A 23,406-nucleotide genomic window follows, 5' to 3' on the forward strand; every position below is an offset into this window, starting at 1 on the left:
AACAATAAAAGCAACAGAAGAAAAAGGAAACAAAGAAAGTCACATATTTAATTGGTATTATAACTCCCACAATAATTCTTTATTACCAATTCCATGTCAGTCAAATAGACAAGGAATGTGAAGTCTTACAGAACAAAATTTATTTCTTTTAAATCAATATTTCCTTATCCTTTCCAGAACTATAGGTTACTTCCTAAGAAAACAGCTGGCAAGAAATAAAACTGTGCCTCTCTTCATTATTTTTGTAACTCTGACAACTCAATTTGGTTCCTAGTTTCAACGTTTAGTGAAAAGTACCCTGGTCTACAAATTGGAAAGCCTGAATTCTAGCCCAAGTTCTATCATATGAGAGAGTCCCATAGGCAAGTAACTTAGCATTTCCTGGGTCTCAGTGTTTCTACCTCTAAAATGGGAATAACAGCTGTTTGTCTATCTTCCAGAGTGGTTGTGGGGTTCACACTAGATGGTGTACCTATGTGCTCTCTGTGAATTATAAAGCTGTGTTGCACAAACACAACGGATCATCACTGAAGTTTTCTAACAGAGAATGCTCGAAGTTAGAAAAGAGAGTTCAATTTGTAAGAGTTGAAGTGAGGATGAACAAGAGACTTGAATGAACACTATGCTAAAAGGTTTAGTAAAAGAGAGCAATCTAAAACAGAAGTGTACATAATCACTTAAAAACATTTATAACTTAACTTCGATACCAGAGACTGACATATTGATATTGTGATGGGCTCCTCTCTTCATTAATTTTTTCCTGTTTCTCCTTTCTATACATCTCTCACTCTCTATCGAGATATATACCTATATCTACATATATCTTGACAGAGAGAGTGATATATATCGATGTATATATAGAGAGAGGTATATGCAAAGATAGGCTTCCAAATGGATTTTTTAAACTCAAAGTTTAGAACCAATGAAACAGCTACCTAAACAAACAAGTCACAAAGAAATAAAGAATTTTAGGAAGGAGGGAACTATGGCAAGCATTAGTAATGAACTCTACTTCTCACACTATTTCACCATGCAACTCAGTAACACCTCTCAGCTGACTCTAGCACTGGCCTCTTTCCAGATCCAAGATTTCTAAACAACGGCCTAAACCTGGTCATACACCTTTCTGGTTTTAAGGTGAATATGCCAGATGGTGAAACTCTAAACACTTCCTTTAATGTGTACTAGGTGTTTCCTGGGAAAACAAACACTGTGAGCAAGACAGTCAATGGAAGTTTGCAGAGGTTTGTGAAATGCCACCAGACACTTGTGATGACTATCTTAACGTACCCATAAAGGGAATTGAGAAGCCTGTGTATATATAATGTTTCAATTTTCCACAATATTATGCATTAATGAAAAAAGAATATAAAATACAGAATAATATTAAGGTAGATTTTGTCCTTTTCTTCTCTGGAGAGGTTGGGGTGACAAGTGAGACCTTTACTCCCAGTGTCTCATATTTTCAAAAAATATGAAGGGACTTTCACCTAATTTCTAGTTAAGTGAATAATATGAGTGAACACACTGGTCTCTCTTTTCACAGGATTGCATTAGGTCGTTGCCCGCTGCCACAAAAATGTATTAAAAATTATATTTTACCATTGTGTTGGTATAAAGATAAATACAATCTGGGTTGAATTTTATTCTGATTTTAAAAGAAATTAACATTTTTCATGGACCCTTCAAATTACTGTGAGCCCTAGACCCTTTGCCCACTAGAAAATTAGCCCTTTCTATCTACCTCTCATCTGATTAATGAAAAAGTGATACCTAACAGTCACCAGCTATGTTTTTTATGGGTGGGATGTGTGGCCCTATTTGCTCTCCCTTTTGGACCTGCCTGGCCCACTAGAGGAGAATCCTATCCTCTACCGCCTGTTCCCAGGCTTAAAAGGCCCTGGGGCAGGGTCTTCCCTTGCAAAGCCTTTTTCTCCAACTTTTCTGATGGGACTAGGTGGGTAACTTTCATTAGAGTTTAAAGATGAACTCTCTTTGACTCTAGATCTAAGCTATTTCCCAATCCAACTGTGAACTTATTAAGCTTGTGATGGAGCTTAATCTAGCACCTTGTGCGTCTGCTCAGCTGCTAGAACCCCGAGCGTGAGAGTATTCCCTGCTCCCATCCCCACATTCTGCAGTGTGAGAAAGAGCTGACTCATTCCCAGAGAAACATACATTCCCAGAGTGTATGATTTTATGCATTTTGAAAGGGAAATTTTTACAACCTAAACAGATTAAAAATTACCTTAAGTTGCTTATTTTCTAAATATTTTAGAAGAAGGAGATATCCTACAATTAAACTATAATGACTGGAATGAAAAATATTTATTTATTGACTGGACATGCATTATACAGACAGAATGGCACATGAAAGTGAGTAAGAAGGTCAATGTACATACTTGGCTTTCTGCTAGAAGGTTCCCATTGGATTCCAAGGTTTTGAGCCAGGCTCTGCGATAATACTTGTGCCACTGCCATTGGAAGACCATACTGTTTTTCAGAGTTGAAAGTGTGTGGGAGACATTTGAGAGAGTGCACAAAGCTAGTTATTATTTCTTAATTGTTACCACAAATCTTCTCAGTTCCCTAAGAAGAGCCTGTCAGTATCTAAAGATGGCATATGCTACTTCTCACCTCCTCTTTACAACTGGGCCCAAGAAGCAGAAAGCCCCTCTTACTATGTGATATCTCTCAGAATTTGAAGCTGTCACATTGAAACATAAAATACAAGTCACAAAAGGCTGTGCTCCGATTCAACTTATACCAAACTAAGAATAAATTCAACTTACTAAAATATGTCAAGAGAGGTACCCACTAAATGGGCTACTGGGATAACCTGGTATAATATACTCCAATATTATTCCAGGCTAATTGCAGGCTACTGAGATAACCTGGTATAATATATTTCAGTATTGACAAGAGTTTAGATATAGTTGGGTATGCTTTTTCGGTGCTGTTACCAATTAAGAATTTCCTTTATAAAACTGAAAGTATTAAAATCCAAACAATGAGATTAAGGAAATAGGTGTTTGAGTTCATTCTACAATTCAAATTACTGTGAGCCCTAGACCCTTTGCCCACTAGGTAAAGGGTAGAAGGTAGGTAGAAGGCATGAAAATGAAAACATATACATAGGGAGAAAAAAAGCTACAGTACTGATATCAGAAATCCTTTGATTTTAATGAGTTAAATTTAACATGGACAGAGGAGCATTATAACAAAAAAAAGTCAGGGAAGGATTAATAAGCTTATAAGAGCTTAACATCTTTATCTATAGAGGCCTAAAAGTCTCTAGGCCAATCTTCAGCTGCATTTGCCTGATATATAGGAAAAACTGTCATTATGATACCAAAATACATCACTATGAACCAAAAGGACCACGTTGGGTTCTATTTATTAATAACATAAGCCACTCGTGCTACATTTGCCATGTCATCATTCTAAACAAGCACAAGAAAGGATATAAACTGGGCCATAGGGAAAAAAGAGAACAGATACAAAGATGAAGCTCTACTTTAATTGGTAAAATTTACCTCATTCACACCAACTCCTCTTGTGCGAGAACAGACACCTCCAAAGTAACTCAGACTGCTTCTCTTATAGTGAAATGTCACCCGCCTGAAGAAAAAGCAGTGCTATGAGAAAACCAACGTGGTGGACCATCATTTCATACTCTCCCAAAATATGTCTACCCTCCTACACGGAACACCCCCAAACCATCCTCCTCCAAGAAATCAAAAACTGTATTTCAAATACCTTAACATTTATGACATAATTACCTTTAAATTTGTTATGTTAAATCATTTCAATTGAGCAAGCACCAAGTACCTACTAAGCATCATGTACTAGCCCAGGAATTAAAAACACCAAGATAAACAGACACAGCTCTTGACTTTTTTCTAGTAGCAAATATCTAATAGTGATTAAAAGGAATTAATATTGCTGATTATTAAAAATTGCTGATTAAAGACTGAAAAAACAGGAAGTAAAGGATAATGGTGGGAGAAAAAGAAGGAGTAGTTTGGTTGGTTTGATTCCAGGACAGAACCTTATGAGGACTATCTGAAAATAGCTTTGCCATGATTGAGGAAGAGAATAGCTTATTATATTAAAAAGAAAGTATGGAACCCCTTTTCCTTGGTAGTGGAAACTCAACTGAATGGTTCATCTAAAAGGACTATATTTGCTAGCCTCTCTTGTAGCTAGGTGTGGCCCATGTGACTACCACCTAGCAAATGATTTGTTCACGAAACAGACATGTGTAAGCTTTCAGGAAACTTGCTTTACAGCAGTCAGCTCGGCTGGAAGGAGTACCCTTTTGCCCTTCTCCCGCCATGTCACGCCCGCTGCCAGTAATGAAGGCTGGAGGGCCAGCAGGCATCCTAGACTGTGAGCTGACCTTCAGGATGGAAGTTATGGGCTCTAAAGGTAGACATTACGACTACAGAACCACCAGCACCCCAGCACTGGATATCCTAACTCCATGCTTCTTATCTAACAGACAAAGGAACCCACAGCAATCTTGTTCAAGTCACTATTTTCTGATATTTAACTTAACTGAACCAAAAAAGGGATAAGGACAAATGTCAGACCAAAGACTACAATAAAGGCTGAAATGAGTACATACGAGATGAGGTGCACAGCATCAGCATGCTGCCTAATGCGCTGCCGGTATTTTGAGAACTCATGGAGCATCTGCACAGGGTTGGTGGTGATGTCAATCTGATCCCTCTCAGTCCATGTCTCTACAGCCACCAGGACAACCCTGGTGTTGAGCTGCTCCTTGTAAATCTGAGGGTATACAACAGGACAGGTGCAGGAGGAAAACACTGGGTCAAACATGCACGATCAGTGAGTCAGAGTCAGTGGAAGGACAGGAAGGGGGAGGTGAGAGGAGAACATGGGGTCATCATTAGCCCGATATATAGAATCTTCTTTTCCTTTCTTTTTTCCAAGAGCAAAAATAAAGAAAGAACAATCACACAATTTGGTTTCAACTCTCCTACAGGGTTATTTCGATCCCAGAGCAATACATTCACCGTCCTAGGGAGAGACAGTAAGGATTCTAAAGCCAGGACATAAATTTAAAACATCGTTCATAAAATCACCCTTTCAAATCTCATATCAGGTAACAGGTTGGAGCCTGATATACCAGTTCTGAGTAAGTGCAGGGCAACCATTTATTCCTGCTGGATTGGCATGGATCATTAAATCTCCAGATAAGCACCAAACAATATAGCTGGCATGCCCTTGGAGGTCATATTATATGAAAAGTAAAATAGCACTGGGAGAGATTGAGGGATAGACTCAATGATCTGAGGCTAAAAAAGAGCAGATCCCTATCACTCATCTCATCCTCACCACAGGGTGGCATCACCCACAATATTTAAATTGTTCCCTTCCTGCTCTGTCTCTACTTTTGGCCCAGTAGCTAAACAATTCACACAATCAAGAGACTTCAATGAATGCTGTCATTTTGCCCTATTTTCAAACTAATTAAGAAAACAATGGGCTGGGCTTCGTGGCTCACGCCTGTAATCCCAGCACTTTGGGAGGCTGAGACGGGCGGATCACGAGGTCAGGAGATCCAGACCAACCTGGCTAACACGGTGAAACCCCGTCTCTACTAAAAATACAAAACAATTAGCCAGGTGTGGTGGCAGGCACCTGTAGGCCCAGCTACTCCGGAGGCTGAGGCAGGAGAATGGCATGAACCTGGGAGGCAGAGCTTGCAGTGAGCTGAGATCGCGCCACTGCACTCCAGCCTGGGGGACAGAGTGAGACTCCGTCTTAAAAAAAAAAAAAAAGGATGATCTTTCAACACACTGAAGAAGGGGAACACCATTATGCCTAAATCAAATTGAAGCTATTATATAATGACTTTACAACAAAAACAAGTTAAATGTAATGTCTTTTAAAAATTAGTGGTCAGTTTCAGAATCTTATGTGGTCACCCAAAATAAAAATTACACTTTGCATGACGTGATTCTATTCAATCATCTTGAAACAACTAATTCAGAGATGCTACCAAGTAAACAGCTTTTGCAGGGGAAAAGGTGTGTTTAAGATTCTCTTTTCCATATTCACTTGTAGTTTTCCTCTGAGAAGATAGACAAGGGCTGAAATTAAAGAAAATTAAACGGGGTATAAATTGGCTCTGAGGTGCAATCCTAACTTTATATGAGATACTCGATGTGCATCCACTCATGTTATACTTTTGTGCAGCTGTGCCCACCAGGTACATAACATATGTATGTTATGAGTATTTACATGATTGGAGGTTTGTGGACTGCTTAAAAGGCAGAAAAGAAGGCAGCTCTTGGGAGTAAATAAATATCATTTAGATATTTGGCAATTTATGAAAAATGGTGGGTTTTTTTTTCCCATTTAAGAGGGAACACACAATAAAATACCAGATAAAAATATATTTAGCTGAGCAAAATAGCACTTTATATTACAACATATGAAGTAGTATTCTATATTTAATTTCTGACTAGTCAACTGAATTATTCATTGGAACATAATGTATAATGTTCACATCTATAGAGTTCTAACCTAAGACAGGAAAAAGGAAGAAAATCTTAACCATTTTCTGTAATTCACAAAATAAGGAGGAAAACATATCAATATTAAAGATTTGTACAGTTAGAAGTCTTTGTAAGGAGATATATATTTTATTATTCCAAATTAGTTGTATTTGGGGACTGCACTTATTTCCATCATCTAGAAATCAAGTGTGAAATATCACATCAATGGAACACTAAGAAAATATATTTGTATCCTCAAAAAAAAATTTTTTTTGGTATTACCTATATTCTCCAAACATACTCTGCCTCAATCCATTTTTTCTTCTCTGTTACCACCATATATTTAAGAAAAGCCCAATTGTTTCTTTAAAAAGTCTCATTTGCCAAGTATAATAGCAAATAGATTTTGGTAGCTATTTCTCCGCTGTTTTTGTCCTCCATAGGCTGGGGGCAATAATGTACAGACACGACTTAGAAGCAACACTAATGTACCTTTGGGATTCCGGGAATAACTCAGTCATCTGAAACTCTCAGAGCACTACTCTGTCAAGTGGACCATCCTATAATTCCTTAGCCAGATGAGCTTCAGGATTGTATTTTTAAATTTGCTCAAGAAATACCAAAAGTACAAGTAAGCAAACAGAGATAAACCATTCCATCTTGGCACACAAATTCAAGAAAACCGGGATACTTACAGAATCCACAAGGTTGACCACAGACTTTGCAAAGTTGTTGGTATGTGCATGAGAAGAGCGATGCTTCTTATACTAGGGGGGAAATATATACCAGTCACTGCCAAATCATAAGTGAATAATAAATTTCAAAATTCTGTAAAAGCAGAAATATCTCAGCAATAGTAGAAATACTGATTTAAAAATACATAATTTAGTTTGTAATATATCGGATTTGGTGGTGTTATTTCTCTGTTAGGTGGCAAAACTTTGACTATCTAAAACATGATGTTAGCTGGGCAGCATGGCTCACAACTGTAATCCCAACACTTTGGCAGGTGGAGGCTGGAGGATTGCTTGACGCCAGGGGTTTGAGACCAGCATAAGCAACACAGTGAGATCCGTGTCTTTACAACATTTTTTTCAAAAAAACAAACAAACAAACAAAAAAACCTATCATGTTCTGAATAATAGTAAGGGCCTATGGAAATCAATATGACAAGCTTTATACCTAAAAAAGTAAGTTTTTAATTTAGTCTTAATGTCTACAAATTCGATCCTTATGTTTTCATTGAAATAACATTTTGTAGCTCACACAAACGGCTTAACCCACTTTTCTCACTTTAAATTCAAGGCCACGCACAGATCAAGAAAATGTCTTTGTTCAGCACTTTAGATACTGTCCATGATATGGACAGCATTTGCCAGGCATCCAGTGTATCCTTTCAGAGGAATGCCTCCTCCAAATGAAGCTATTTGCTTTTGACTGCTCAAAGTTAAAACAAAGAGAAGACAAAAAGTAAAAATGAAGTGTTCTGAGAGTTTATGATTGTTTATGTTTATTTAAGAAATAAAGGAAAGTAAATTAATAGAGTAATTCTACAATGACATCTGGAGGACTACGATTTAAGCAAGGAGTAGTACACTTTGCTTAATATGTCTTTAAGATGACATTTGAAAACTGAAGTCTACCATAGGAAGATCATGCCCTCTACTGGTCCATGAGGCTACTGTTATTTCTACAATACTAAGGGAAAAAAAACCTACTTAAAACCACTGATTCAAGTTTGCACAAGTCTTTGACATTTATCTTCAATTATAATTATGAAAATAATGCATCTTTCATAAAGATTCAAAATATTTCTACATTAGAAAATTCTTTCATTTGCCCATTCACACCCTGTAACTTTGTCAGATTCCCTTCATTTCATTCTCTGTTTTTTAAACAAAGAATATATATATCTCAATGTTTATTTTTTATAACAATGAAAACACTGATTACCCATAATAAATGCTAAAGAAATATTCTGCTATTAGTATTATAGTATTCAGTAATACATAACTGTTGGTATAATATTACTATTACTGTTCATGTTATTGCTACTACTGTACATCATAATCTGACCCAAATTGTCTGTATTTGTGTTCTTTTAAAGTAAACTGTAAATGTGTGCATATAACTGGGTCATAAAACATCCTATTAATCTAAAATTATTCAGGCATTTAACACATTTTGTAAACTTGGCATAAAGAAGTTTCTATAGATAGCTCAGCATTTTAAGTTACCTAGCAAATTCCACAAGCTGAAAATTTTCCAAGATACACTTAAGAGTAAAGGCAAAAATATTAACATTAAGTTCCTCTGGGGTGATGAAAATGTTCTAGTTCCACTGAATTGTGGATTGAAAGAAAACATGACAAGTTTTAAAACATTTCAAGTTTTAAAAATTAATAAAATGAGGTCTTTTAAAAGTCTATCAAAGTGTAACGTTTTAAATTTATTTCATATTTGTAATTTTCAATCCTCTGATTTTCTTTTTAGAAAAATTATTCTACCTGCCATTGTTAAGTAAATTAGAGAGTGCCAAGAATGGAAGCAGAGATACCTGTTGGGAAGCTACTGCAATAGTCCAGGTAAGAGATAATGGAGGCTAAACAACTGTAGAGAGAAGTTAGTGAATTCAAGAACTACTATAAGGGCAGAGCTCCCACAACTGGAGGATGTATAGGATGTGGAAGGTGAGGAAAGAGAATTAAAAGATAATTTTTAGGTTGTGAACTTGAACTTAAATAGATGGGGGATTGTGGTGCCACTTACAATAATAAGAAAGACTAGGAGAAGAGAAGTTTAGGACTAGGGAACTAAGAGTTCTGATTCAGAAGTTCTATTCAAATCGATACTGAAGTACAGATATCAAACAGGCAGTTCTATATATGAGCACAGAATTTAGAGGGCTAGAGCTAAAAGTAGAGAGTAACGAATTTAAAGTCATGATCCCACTTAAAGACTTGAGACTGGAAGTTGTTACTTAGGTAGACAGTAAAGAAACAGAAGACAGCCCTGAACCAAGCCCTGGGGCACTCACATAATTCAAGATGTCAGATTTTAAAGACTTGTTAGAAATAGCCAGTGAGGTGAGAGAGCCACTGTGTCACAGAAGCCAAGAGATGAAACAAAATTTTCAAAAAAAGAGGGTAATCAACTGTGTCCAATACCGCTGAGAGAGTAAGACAAGGACAGTACAACGACCACTACATTTGTTAACTTGAAGTGCCATTTAATTGGACACCTAAGGTTTAGTAGAAACTGCAAGTGTTTCTCCTGAAACAAATATTTGCTACCCCCAAATAATTTACTCAAGATCACACAGCTAGAATTTAAATCCTTCTAGTCTCTAGGTTGAGAGAGGAGGTAAGCTGGTTCAGTTAACAATTCCTATTAAACAGCTCATGTATATTCCTAACAAATCATGATTATTAGTGAGAACTCAACATTTGTTAGGTGTATACAAAATGTAATGGTTTTTAAGTAAGGAAAACTAAGTGAGGTTTAAATTGAAAAACATTTAAATTATCCTCACATATTTACATTTATTGATGCATAGTTAAGAATGTAGCAAAAAACGTAAGCAAAACATTTGCTTTTCATGCACTTTAAAAATCTCAACCAATTTTCTATTAGAATAAGGTTTTTAATATTTATTAACTTAAGCTGCTCAAAGACATGTTTGCAGACTCTTATCAAGGCTATAATGGGCTTGCAAATGAGGTTCTACCAGCCAGGTACTAAGATGCTTTTTACCAAATTGAGGGATTTTTCTTTTCTAATGGAAAGCCACTGATAATGTGACACCTATTAAAAATAAGATATCTGCATTTTTTTTCAGACAGCCAATGTTAAATCACTCTGAATTAAAGGGACAAGCTTGAATGCAAATGTAGGCAGAATGTTTCTATTTCCTGCGTGAATTAGACCTAATTCTGCATATAAAGAAAAATACGCAATCACCATTTATGATAAAACTTACTTTCACATTTTCTGATCAGTTTAAAACAATCTTTATTTAAACTGACAAATTTGCTTCTCCTTCCTGAACACATGCAATCCTTAAGAAAACTCTTCTGAAAAAAAATAAATTAGAATTTGATTTTCAACTCGAAGGTGAGAATTATCAAAATAACTATTCTGGATCGTACAGTATAAAGATTGTAAGATGAGTACTCTCAGTGAAATGATTATCCTAAAGCCCAGCAGCAAATCTCCAAATATTCAGAAACATATGTATTAATTATTTTAGTTCAGTTTGACTCTTAACATATGAATTTAAGTACTTTGATCCAGTAAGTTCTGATATACTACGAAGTGGCAATCAAATTTAAAAACAACCTTCATCTCATAGAAAGCATACCTCAAAAAAATTTTTTTCAGCTCTCAAAAAAAAAAATTCTTATAAAATGACATGTGTATTTGGGACTATTATGGATTAGAATGTAACTTTGTCTTAAAGCTTCAAAAGGAATATACTTATTTCTATCTGCCGAGAAGTACTATTTCTTTAAATACCAGAAATCTTAGGTAATTTCTATTTGAGGCATTATTACCACTCAAAAATAAAAGCTTTCCTTTTTCTTGAGACAGAGTCTCACTCTGTCACCCAGGCTGGAGTGCAGTGGCGCAATCTTGACTCAGTGCAACCTCCACCTCTCAGGTTCAAGCAATTCTCCTGTCTCAGCCTCCCGAGTAGCTGGGATTACAGGTACACACCACCACATCTGGCTAATTTTATATATATATATATATATTTTTTTTTTTTTTTTTTTTTTTTAAGTAGAGATGGGGTTTCACTATTGCCAGGCTGGTCTCGAACTCCTTACCTCAAGTGATCCACCTGCCTTGGACTCCCAAAGTGCTGCGATTATAGGTGTGAGCCACCACAAGCAGCCTTTTTATTCTTTCTAAACATCTATTCCCTCTAAATTTATCAGTACAAATTACAATTCTTATTTCTTGTTTCAAAAACAGATGACCATATCAAGCCTACTTCTCACCCATTTTAACAATAATAATAGGCCAGGCATGGTGGTTCAAGCCAGCAATCCCAGCACTTTTGGAGGTCGAAGCAGAGGGATTACTTGAGTCCAGGAGTTCAACACCAGCCTAAGCAATATGGTGAAACCCAGTTTCTACAAAAAAAAAACAAAAAATAGCCAGGCATGGTCATATGCGCCTATAGTCCCAGCTACTTGGGAAGCTAAAATGGGAGGATCACTTGAGCTGGGGAGGCGCAGGTTGCGCCGAGCTGAGATTGGACCACTGCACTCCAGCCTGGGTGAGAGTGAGAACCTATCTCAAAATAGTAACAATAATAATAATACTAACAATAATAAAATGAATGATCAAAATTTACCCTTAAAAGATGTGATAGCCTAAATAAGGAATTTTATCACAGAACATGTGACATAGTGTGTAGAAATTTTCTACATATAAAATAGTATTTTAAGAAGTGTGCTATTTTATTATTCATAAGAATAAGGTTATTTAAACATTTACCATTGAGAAGGGTTAAAAAATAAATTCAAAAAACATGTTGTTTTAACAATTACCAAAAAACTGTAACTGTTTAATTGTAATTAACAGTTAATAGTAATTGTTTCCTATTTTGCACAGTTACTGAGATTTGCTCTTTTGATTGATAGCTTCATGTACTTTCCTGATATATTATGGTAGAACAAGAGATTTGGAATTGCAAGTAAAGGTTTGAGAACAGATTCTACAGATTAATAGCTATTTGAGAATGTACTTTGTGTATTCAAAGACATTGTATATATCTTAATTATTATTTCCACTACTCTAAAAGTATTTATATAATGGATGTTGAAAAAAGTTTAGGCTTCAAAAGCCATAATTTCACAACACGCCACAATGCTCAAGATTGAGAATCAGCTGGGAAAAAAATCTCAATGTTCCAATCAACAAAAATAATTCAGATAAAAAAACTATCTTGGGGTTTCAAGCAAATTAAAGTCCTTCAGAAACTCATATTTTAGCCTTTATTGTCTAAAACAACTGCCTACGCATCTGGCTTTCCTTTCCACCAAAAAGGACCTCTCTTAAATTATAAGTGTTCTGATAAATTTTGCTTCTTACTAACATCTCAAACAATATGTTTAAAGGCAACTGGAATAGAAAATAAATGTGCATACAAAAGTCAGAGGTATTCTATTGAAAAACTTTATATTCAACACAATTAAACTGATAGTTAATGAAAAACATCCATTAAAGTAGAAACTTAAAAGTTTAAATATAAATTAAGTCACTATTTTTTTAAATTTATAATTTTAAGGCCTTCTCTGAGTAGGGTCTGCTAATTAGAATTTCACATCGTTTTAGCAGGAAGCACAACCTTATCATATCATGTACTAATCTAATTTTGGTTTCCTTAAAGTAAAACAAGGACTTAAAGATACTTGCAAAACAATTTCAATTTTTGTTCCAATCTTTCATAAGTTTGTCACCAATACCTGATTTCTATGCATTTTTTTGTTGTTGTTGTTGAGACGGAGTCTCGCTCTGTCGCCTAGGCTGGAGTGCAGTGGCTGGATCTCAGCTCACTGCAAGCTCCGCCTCCCAGGTTCACGCCATTCTCCTGCCTCAGCCTCTGAAGCAGCTGGGACTACAGGCGCCTGCCACCTCGCCCGGCTAGTTTTTTGCATTTTTTTAGTAGAGACGGGGTCTCACTGTGTTAGCCAGGATGGTCTCGATCTCCTGACCTCGTGATCCGCCCATCTCGGCCTCCCAAAGTGCTGGGATTACAGGCTTGAGCCACCGCGCCTGGCCTTCTATGCATTTTAAAAAGATTCTCATCTATATAGTCTTTTCAGAAGTGCAACTTTGTTTTGATAAAAACAAGTACTTTTTGCCTTAGTGTATACAACTTTTAAAGTTCAATCACACAACTACAACAGAGATTACAACTGGCCTAAACAGTCTGGGGAGTGTGGCAGTGGTTGCTGGAGCCAGCTCCCATCAGATCACAACAGCCAACTAGATATATCCTCTCCTAACTCCTCATCAGTGATCTCACTTTGATAGCTTGAAATCAGCTATGGTGGCAATATTTACACCACAGATATCAGCAAACATTATAAATCAAGAGAGGTAGGTGTTAAAATTTACCAGCACACCACTAGGATTAGGTGTACTAGTATGTAGCCTAATGAGCAAGACTCTTCTGGGTTTCAGGCAAGTAATTTTATATAGGAAATGGTTAAGTATAGTTAACAGAGTTTCTATTGTATCTTCAAGAGGGGAAAATGAGGAACAATGAATGTTTTTCGTACATCTGTTAAGTGTTACTGAAATGACATATTCCATCACATTTTACTTCCACAGAAGTTAACACGAGATTATTCATCTTTCCAATATTTAAAGACGGTAAGTCATCAAAGATACTCATTTTAGATACACCTTTATTTTATATGTTTACCTCCTACAATTATATCTACCATAATCATAATTAACTAGTAAGAAAAAATAACATATTAGCAGGACAAAAGCATGGAATAAAATTAGAAAGCAGTGACCAAATACATAGATGAAGAAAAGCAGAGAATAAGAATTTTAAATGAAGACAAAAGATGCCAGGTAGTTAAATCTATCAATTACAATTATTAAACATAAGGAAAGTTTAGAGTTATGAAAATTCTGTTAAATGCGGAGTCTCCAAACACCAACAAATAAATCAAGTCATTTAACATGTCTAAATATCTTGGGGTTAATAAGTAAAAAGTAATGATTAAATATAAAGTAAAATGTATTCTTTCTTAAGTAAGCTATCTGGTCTAAAACCCACTGACTCTATATTCTTACCGTTTTGTGATCATTAACAATCATAAGTTCCAAATATTTCATTTCTTCAAATATACCACGTGATGGCTATGGAAAATAAAAATAGATGGTCAGAATGATAACTGACATAAAATCTCTCTAGCGCTCACTGTTAAGTTGTAGATAAGACTGAATTTCAGAACAACTCTCTGCTGCCTACTTTATAAACACCTTAGAAGAATGTTGGTCAGACAAATTTTAAAAAGTGATCATAAAATATAGGTATATATTTAAGTATTTAGAAAATAACTACATTATATTATTATTAAGGTACTTACTTATCAACATAGAAAACAGTCCACATTGTTTGTATATGGTTTTTATATGTAAAAATATTCTAGAGCAAAATTATAGCATAATTCTGTTAAAATAAACAAATCTCAATTTCACATTAACATGTGATAAGATATTCATATTTCCTTAAAATGTCAATGAAAATCTATGTAAAACTCATTAAATAAGAACAGCATAAGTTATAATTACTTCCAGGTATAGCTGATACAGGTATCAATGTAGTTAAATAGAAATATTAACTCACTAGAGTGAAATTCTAAAAATAATACACCTAATTCTTAACTGCTCAACTTCTCAAAGGAACAAATATTGGCAATTACTACATTCTAAAGTCTTCTAAATTAACTAGATAATCCTTTAAGAGTAAGTATTTTAGCCTTCATTTGGACTTTTCTTTTTCACAGGTGGAAAATTGTAATGGTGGCTCTTTTTTCCTCATGTACATAGTCATTGATCACTTTATATTTGATGGGGTGGACTGTAGTGAAAGAACAGCAGCCACTGTAAAACTTGTTATTACCAACCACATCTTTATGAATGAGCTAAAAGAACTCTTATAATAACTTATATAATATATAATAAATGTATCCATAATCATCATAATAAGAGTTTCATGAAAGGGAGGATAATTTAACCTGGAACTAAGTTTTTGACGGCTGGTGGTCTATTTTTTTTCACAAAAAAATACACTCAGCAAAACATTATCTAAAATGTGTGATTTCTACTATAATTACTCATTAAGTTATCTAGTAAATTACCATGTAATGTATAAGCTGTGGAATTAATTCTCAGTTACATAGCATTCACCATGTAATTACTAAACAGTCCCCATCATTACCGCTTTCTAGCCTATTATGAAAAGACCAGAAACATAATTTCAGTTACAAAGCCCCTATACGTTTATCAATACATGTGAAGTATATAACAGTAGTTGATTATACAATTACATGATTTTTATTTAGAAACTGTTATATTGCTAATAGTCAAATAAATTCATTGTGTTCTGAAAAACACATACAGTTTTAAAGTTTGGTGTAACAGAGTTTTTGATTTGAAAGTAATATAAATAAGCATGATTAGCCAACATTTCAAAACCTAACTCTTCTCCCTACATTTTTTACTAACAGAAATGTTTTATATGACACTATATAAGCCATATAGAAAGAAAAGTCTGCTGTACTTTAAACAGAAAATAAAACGCACTGCAATTATCATCAGAAAACACTTTGAAAATAGAGCTAAAACAACACATTCTTTAGATGACATCAGGGTTCAGAGACTACTGTAATCAGTTTGAATCACTAACAGAAAGAGATCAATAAAAAGCAGTGTGCTGAGAAGGCTCAAATCATTGGGTTTTTTGGTTTATTGTTTTCTTTTTTAAACAACAGTCTCCAAAATCTAAACTGTTTTAGGTACATTTAGATACTGTGTGATGATAGGCACATGACTTCACTGAGTAAAACAGCCCCACCCAAGGCTCATATGCCACACTCACATTCACTGCTCTCTTCCTTCTTTTCAACCACTGTAATTCAGATAGAAAGGGCCACCGGTCACCTCTTTCCATAGCTGTGGAAAAGAAAGATTAGTATCAAAATTTTATGCTTATTTCAATGGGAGTATGTTTTAAAACATTACATGAAGAAACGGTGGCACTGATAATATATGTCAAACTAAGGTGAAAAAAAAGTACACCAATCATATTCCACTCATGACCACGAAGATGGTTCAAATGTAATTTTGTCCCAAACATCAAGAAAACATAATGTTCAAGATTCATTAGAAGATGCATATTTGACATACAACCACTTGACAATACTTGAAAATCTGAGAGAATTCTACTATGTCTAATTCATTTTAGCATTCAAAATAATGTATGGCATTAGCTTTTGCATAAATTATTAAAAACTTTCAGCAGTAATATACAGAAATAAAATCACATGCCCCAACAATCCAAAAGAAGCTCCTGCCAACATCAGCACACTTAAGATGTGTCTGGAGCAGAGCATGAGAGGGAGACAATCCAAGCTGGCTCAAGAGCAGCAAACTGCCAGGAAAATTTCAGGATGAACCTCACTGTAAATGACTCTACTAAATTTGGCCACACTTTCTGGTTCCCAAGGCAGCTTTACTCACAGCCTTAATGTTTTAGTCTTTGCATTGGAAATGACTCTCCATGCCTCTTTACCTGAGAGCCACCGTTCATTCCAGTGCTGATCTACGATGTTCACCCCAGATATCAGACCAATTCCACTTCCAACAAGGCTGCATATCTACTGAGCTCCACCAAGTAACAGCTCCTACTACATAAAATATAACTGCTATTTAATTAAAACTTACTGAGATTCTTCATTTGCTTAGAATACTGTCCCGCCAAGGTTTTCTGGATAATATGTGGTCGACCTGTGCTTTTCTGAAACACAACAATTGCAGGCAATTTAAAAAGCAAGATGTGAACAAGCCTCTACGAAACAGTGTTAGAACTTTCTCTAACGTCCTTCTAAAATGGGAATATTTATACGTCAGTTTTTTAGCTATCAAAAGTGAGAAGTATGTCTTATTGAAATCTTAATTTTACATAAAAGAGTATCATCTAACTGCCCCAGTTTAGATAAAAGCATAGTGTTATTCGTTACTCTTAAATCTTAGCTTTCTTCAAAGCTATAAATGGAAAATTCATAAGAAACACAAAAAGTCAATAAATATGTAAAAACATGCTGAATGCTTTCATATTCCTTCAACATGCAATTTTTTTTAAATGAAGCACCAACTTTTGCAATAAAACTGGTGAAGTTTAAAAATTACGATATCCATAGTTAATTACCGTTGCAAGGCCAAAAGCATTCTCACACCTTGCTGGTGAGAGGAAATTGGTAGCATAGTTTGAGAGAGAATGTCAGCAAGGTCTATCAACAAACGTGAAAACATTTATATTTTTTGCCCCAGAAATTACGCTTTTAGGAATGTCTATTACCATTATTCTTATTACTATTAGCTTCCATTACTGAGTGCATAGTATGTACCAGGTACTGTTAATGCACACATTACTTAATTTAGTCCTGACAAAGACCCCATATAGTGCATGGTTTATCACTGTTTTACAAATAAAGATGTTGAGGCTCAGAGAGATACATCCTTGTCTTAAAATTGTATTATAAAATAATGATCCAATTTATTTTTTAAAATATATGGGACTATATCACTGAAAACTGGAATAACATACTCTGAAACATGACAAGAAGTTATCTTTGGGGGGACAGGATAATGGATAATTACTATTTAAGTATTTGTTTTGCTTTTCCAAATTTCCTGTATTAGTTTTATAATCAGAAAAAGTCATAAAAAAGAAACTTAATAGGTTACAGAAGACTTACAACAGTTTTGCTATTTGTTTATTACTTGAGAGATAACATGAATTCTCATTAGAAATATCCCATGCATATTACTTGATTTATCGCAAAGCATACTAAAATCAATAATAACAAATTAAACATCAAAATATCTAATTAATTACAGCAAGCTCTAAATTCTGGTAAAAGGTGAAAAGGTAGTAATGAAATTAACAATGGGATCAGCAACACAATTTTAAAAACTGACTAATTTTTCAAGCACTGTTCCTTTCCTCTACCCATAGTATGGATGAGGACAAATCATTACATAAACAAAAGGTAGGCAGTAGGAAGGAAGGCAAAGAGAAGGCGATTTGCATGTAACAATCAGGCCCTGAATACTATGATCATAAGCAAATATGATCAATGTAAAACTAATGCTTTAAACATTATAACAACAGTTTATATTTATAAATCCTTATGACAGTTTAATAGACATTGTCACCTACATTTATTAATTCATCAAATCTACAAAATCACCCTACTATGAATGCATTAAAAAATTATCTCATTTTATACATTTAAAAAACTCTAAGCTTAAATAGTTATTATGTGGGATTCTGTGTTTTGTTCTTTGTGGATTTTTTTAGGGTACCAGGGCCATTAATCATTAAAGCCAGAAATCAAAGTCAGAGTTTTTGCTGAATGAGTTGAATAATTTTGCTGTACACAGATTATCTTTCCTTACTGGAGTGAGAAAAATATCATTTTACTTAATCAAAATGTCTTTATCTAAGTGGGCTGTCTTCATTATCTGAGAATTTTTATAGTTACTAGTTGAAAAATAACAGAGGTTTATTCACACACCAACCCTTTAAAACTTTTCTGTTTCAACTTTGAAATTTACCCCATATTCACACAAACATTGTCACAACCAAGACAATAAAAGTTTGCCTGTTTAGCTTTTATTATCAGTAGCCTACATGACTATTAGCTGTTTCACTATTTAATTATTTATTTATTTATTGAGATGGAGTCTTGCTCTGTCGCCCAGGCTGGAGTGCAATGGCACGATCTTGGCTCACTGCAACCTCTGCCTCCCAGGTTCAAGCGATTCTTCTGCCTCAGCCTCCTGACTAGCTGGGATTACAGGCGCCTGTCACCACACCCAGCTAATTTTTGTATTTTTAGTGGGGACAGGGTTTCACTACATTGGCCAGGCTGGTCTCGAACTCCTGACCTCATGATCTGCTGCCTCGGCCTCCCAAAGTGCTAGGATTATAGGCATGAGCCACCGCACCCGGCCCAATTTTATCTAAATTTGAAATCCCTGAAGATAAAAAATGTTTTCTGTTTCCCATCAAATATCGCAATATTCTGACTCTGTCAGTCACAAAATATTATTTTTCCACCTCAGTTCTTTTCACTGATCTGACTTCTGTACTTTTACCTCTCAGTGCCTTAATCTCCTCCTATTCTTCCCCTTGTCACTCCTCTCCAACCCTGTCAGGTTCCTCAAAGTTCCTCACACACCCTAGGCACACTCCTGCCTCAAGGCCTTTGTATGTGCTCATCTCCTAGAATGTTCTTCCAGCTCTCTAATTTCCTTACGTTCTTCATTCACCACTTGTCTTCTTTTGGTGGCCTTCCCTGAATCGTGTATATATAAAAATTTAACTTTCCACCTTCCTGGCTTCACTTTTTCTCCTTACCATGTATCACTATCTAACATACCACACGTAATTACTTATTCATTCTGTGTAACCCTATCTGCCCCTATAGACTGTAAGCCCCATTTGGCTCAATCTCTATCTATTTTACCAGCAAAGTATCCCCAGAACCTAAAATAATACCCAGCTTGTAGTAAGCCCTCAATACAATATTTACTGAATATACATCAAATTTTAAATTTGACTGAATTCTATTAGCAAGCAACACTATTAGAGCATGTGATTTCTTGTCTAAATCACTGGTTTACGCATGACTCTAAACATTATTTTCCTCCCTATCTGTAAAGAAAACTAAGTATTCTATAATGTAATCATAGTTCAGCCCACAGATTTCCCCACTAAAGATTTTCAGGTTCATAAAATTAAGTACATTCTTATAGTCACACAATTTTCTAAAGATGACAGTTAAGAATGGAAGCTATTTTTTTCTAATTTCAATAGGTTTTTGGGGAACAGGTGGTGTTGGGTTACATGAATAAGTTCTTTAGTGGTGATTTCTGAGATTTTGATGCACCCATCAGCCAAGTAGGGTACACTGTACCCAAATTTGTTTTATCCCTCGCCACCCTCCATTTTCCCCCAAGGCCCCAAAGTCCAATGTATCATTCTTATGCCTTTGTGTCCTCACAGCCTAGCTCCCACATATGAGTGAGAACATACAATGTTTGGTTTTCCACTCCTAGTTACTTCACTTACAGTAATAGTCTCCAATTCCCTACAGTAATAGTCTCCAATACCATCTAGGTTGCTGTGAATGCCATTATTTCATTCCTTTTTATGGCTGCATAGTATTCCATAGTGTGTGTGTGTGTGTGTGTGTGTGTGTGTGTGTGTGTATCCCTCTCTCACATTTTCTTTATCTACTTGCTGACTAATGGGCATTTAGGCTGGTTCCATATTTTTGCAATTGCAAATTGTGCTGTTATAAACGTGTGTGTGTGCAAGTATCTTTTTTGTATAATGACTTCTTTGAAAGCTAGTTTAAAGCAAGGAGGCTGGCTAGTATAAAACAAAATATTCTCCCTGCTCTTTTCATAGACTGGGAAGGACTAGGATTTGCTTCAGAAAACCTATATTTGATGCCTCTTATTATCCCTTACTGGTACTTGGGCCTGGCATGTGCGACTTAAACTTTAAAACTGAGGGTACTACTCTAAATTTGAAATAAGGTAGCATGTACAAAGGCACTTTGAAATCTGCATTCTTTTCTCTTGTCGGCTCAAAGGCAAAGATGCTGGAGGAGTAGAACGCCATCAGGCAACTGATGGCACAGACTCACCTCATCATGAACCAGCTCCAGAGGCTCTATCATATACACGAAGGTGTCATCTTCAAACATGCCACTAGCACAAAAGAAACCACACAAGAAAGGAATAAACAAATACAGGAAATGGCAAGAAATAGCAAGTGAGCTTCATTATTGTGTCTTCAAAATAAAGAGTATAACTGAACAAATCCCTTTACACTGTCACAAGTTTAATTCACATATCTGCATGGAGTCCCACTGTGGCCCCAGCACTCTATTAGGCAGCATGGAGGCTATACAAATTATAAAAGTATACATCAAATGCATGCAAATTATACCTGATATAACTGATGTTTGAAATTCAACAAACAGATTGGAAAACTACTCTGGGATAGGACTATTCACTCAGTGGCAGTCCCTAAAGTAATTATTCCAGAACCATGTACAACTATACAAACTTCTAGTTATGCAAATTCAATATCATCTGTAAGAAAACAGGTCCTTCATATATGAGAATAATCTAAAACCATCTGGTTCTGAAGAAGCAAACAGTGGTATCTTTATGCTCGCAAATTCTGAATTGCCATCCAGCACTATGACTCTATGTCATACAAATTGCATTTAATTTTCAGGGACATAAGGTTTTTTATAAAAGGGCAAAAAGTTTCAAGATTCTTTGTCATCACATGGCTAAAACTAAGTCTTTATACGAGGTGCTACTGTGTTCAGGTCTAAAAGGTGCCAACACATGGTTTTGTTAGAGCCCACACCTAAGTCAATGTGAGAACTCCTCTCTTTGTCACCCCACCCTTGCCTGGCTAACTCCAACTTACTGTTAGGTCTAAGTTTCTTAGATCTAAGGGCTACTGACTCTCAAGTCTAGCTGTAGGTCTAAGTGACATGTCCTCCGGAATATGCCGCTGGGAAACCTTCCTGGACTAGGTTTTGCTACTCCACAAACTCCTATCTTCCCCTTTACAGCTCTTAGCACAATGGTAATTAAACATTCATCTATGTAATCATTTGATTAATCTCTGAATCTCCTACAAACACTAAGTGTTCAAGAGGACAGGGACATTGCCCTCCTTGTGCACCACTCCATATGCAGTCCCTAACACAGCACTGGCACAGAAGAGTCACTAAAATATATACATATATTTAGTATATATATATAATATATAAATATAAACTATATATATCCTTAAAAGGAAAACTCGAAAGGGTCAATGAATAAAATGCCAATGACATTCCCACTTACTGAAGTCCATTGCAGGTTGACAGAGCCACCTTGGAGTCTTTGACGCCTCTAATGCTTCCATGGTAGTAACAGTGCTCTCCGCCCTGGAAAGCAGAACGTTTCATTGATTGGTTGTATTTTATGCATCATAATTAATTCTTTGGGTGCTTCCATAAAACAAAAAGAAATGCAAGGATGGGCATATATGTGCACTGTATTAATAACCCTAGAAAATCCTCCTAAAGTTGCAAATAAGACTAGGCAATTTTTCAACTTTTTTATAACAAGCATGTGTATATTAAATTGAATGCAGGAGAAAAGGCTTTAAAAAAGAATGACACCAAGGTAATTAATAAAACATACATTTCTTAAGTATGTATTATAGGAGTACAAGTACTTCTCAGATGTTGTTATGGAATAAGGACTTCCACTTGACTGAAGAGAGACTCCAAAAGTTTGTTTATAATCATTTTTGATGGAAAACTATACAATATCTTATTTGTTTTCTGACCTTTAAAAATTAACTTTTAAAACATTTTAGAAACAATATATGAATGCAGTTTTCAAAGTCACATAATAACTACAGATTTTATTTTTTAAAAAAATACAGCAGTTTCCTTTGTCCCTCAAAGGAACCCCAACAAATCTTGAAACTTTTCGCCTTTGTCCCATCAAAACAACCCCATCAAAAAGTGGGCAAAGGATACGAACAGACGCTTCTCAAAAGAAGACATTTATGCAGCCAACGGACACATGAAGAAATGTTCATCATCACTGGTCATCAGAGAAATGCAAATCAAAACCACAATGAGATACCATCTCACACCAGTTAGAATGGCTATCATTGAAAAGACAGGAAACAACAGGTGTGGAGAGATGTGGAGAAACAGGAACACTTTTACACTGTTGTGGGACTGTAAACTAGTTCAACCATTGTGGAAAAACAGGGGGCAATTCCTCAGGATCTAGAACTAGAAATACCATTGACCAGCCATCTCATTACTGGGTACATACCCAAAGGATTATAAATCATGCTGCTATAAAGACACATGCACGTGTATGTTTACTGTGGCACTATTCACAATAGTAAAGACTTGAAACCAACCCAAATGTCCATCAATGACAGACTGGATTAAGAAAACATGGCACGGGCCGAATAGGAGCAGCTCCAGTCTCCAACTCCCAGCGCGAGCGACAC

At 35.6% G+C, this 23,406-nt stretch overlaps 1 protein-coding gene across 4 annotated transcripts in view; it reads right to left on the reverse strand.

Annotated features, from left to right (window-relative positions):
• Positions 1–23,406, reverse strand: part of ADAM23 (ADAM metallopeptidase domain 23) — a 191,095-nt gene that overhangs the window by 61,187 nt on the left and 106,502 nt on the right. For all 4 annotated transcript variants that reach the window (XM_033230556.1, XM_033230554.1, XM_033230557.1 and 1 more), the window contains exons 5-13: positions 22,230–22,312; positions 21,005–21,068; positions 17,007–17,079; positions 16,162–16,235; positions 14,352–14,417; positions 7,226–7,297; positions 4,631–4,794; positions 3,537–3,621; positions 2,403–2,493 (exon numbers count right to left, since the gene is read on the reverse strand). In XM_033230556.1, the coding sequence (XP_033086447.1) occupies positions 2,403–2,493; positions 3,537–3,621; positions 4,631–4,794; positions 7,226–7,297; positions 14,352–14,417; positions 16,162–16,235; positions 17,007–17,079; positions 21,005–21,068; positions 22,230–22,312 (772 nt within the window). The remainder of the gene's footprint in view (positions 1–2,402; positions 2,494–3,536; positions 3,622–4,630; positions 4,795–7,225; positions 7,298–14,351; positions 14,418–16,161; positions 16,236–17,006; positions 17,080–21,004; positions 21,069–22,229; positions 22,313–23,406) is intronic.

Source organism: Trachypithecus francoisi, unplaced genomic scaffold (assembly GCF_009764315.1).
Source record: "Trachypithecus francoisi isolate TF-2019V2 unplaced genomic scaffold, Tfra_2.0 Lachesis_group13, whole genome shotgun sequence".
NCBI classification, from domain to species: domain Eukaryota; kingdom Metazoa; phylum Chordata; class Mammalia; order Primates; family Cercopithecidae; genus Trachypithecus; species Trachypithecus francoisi.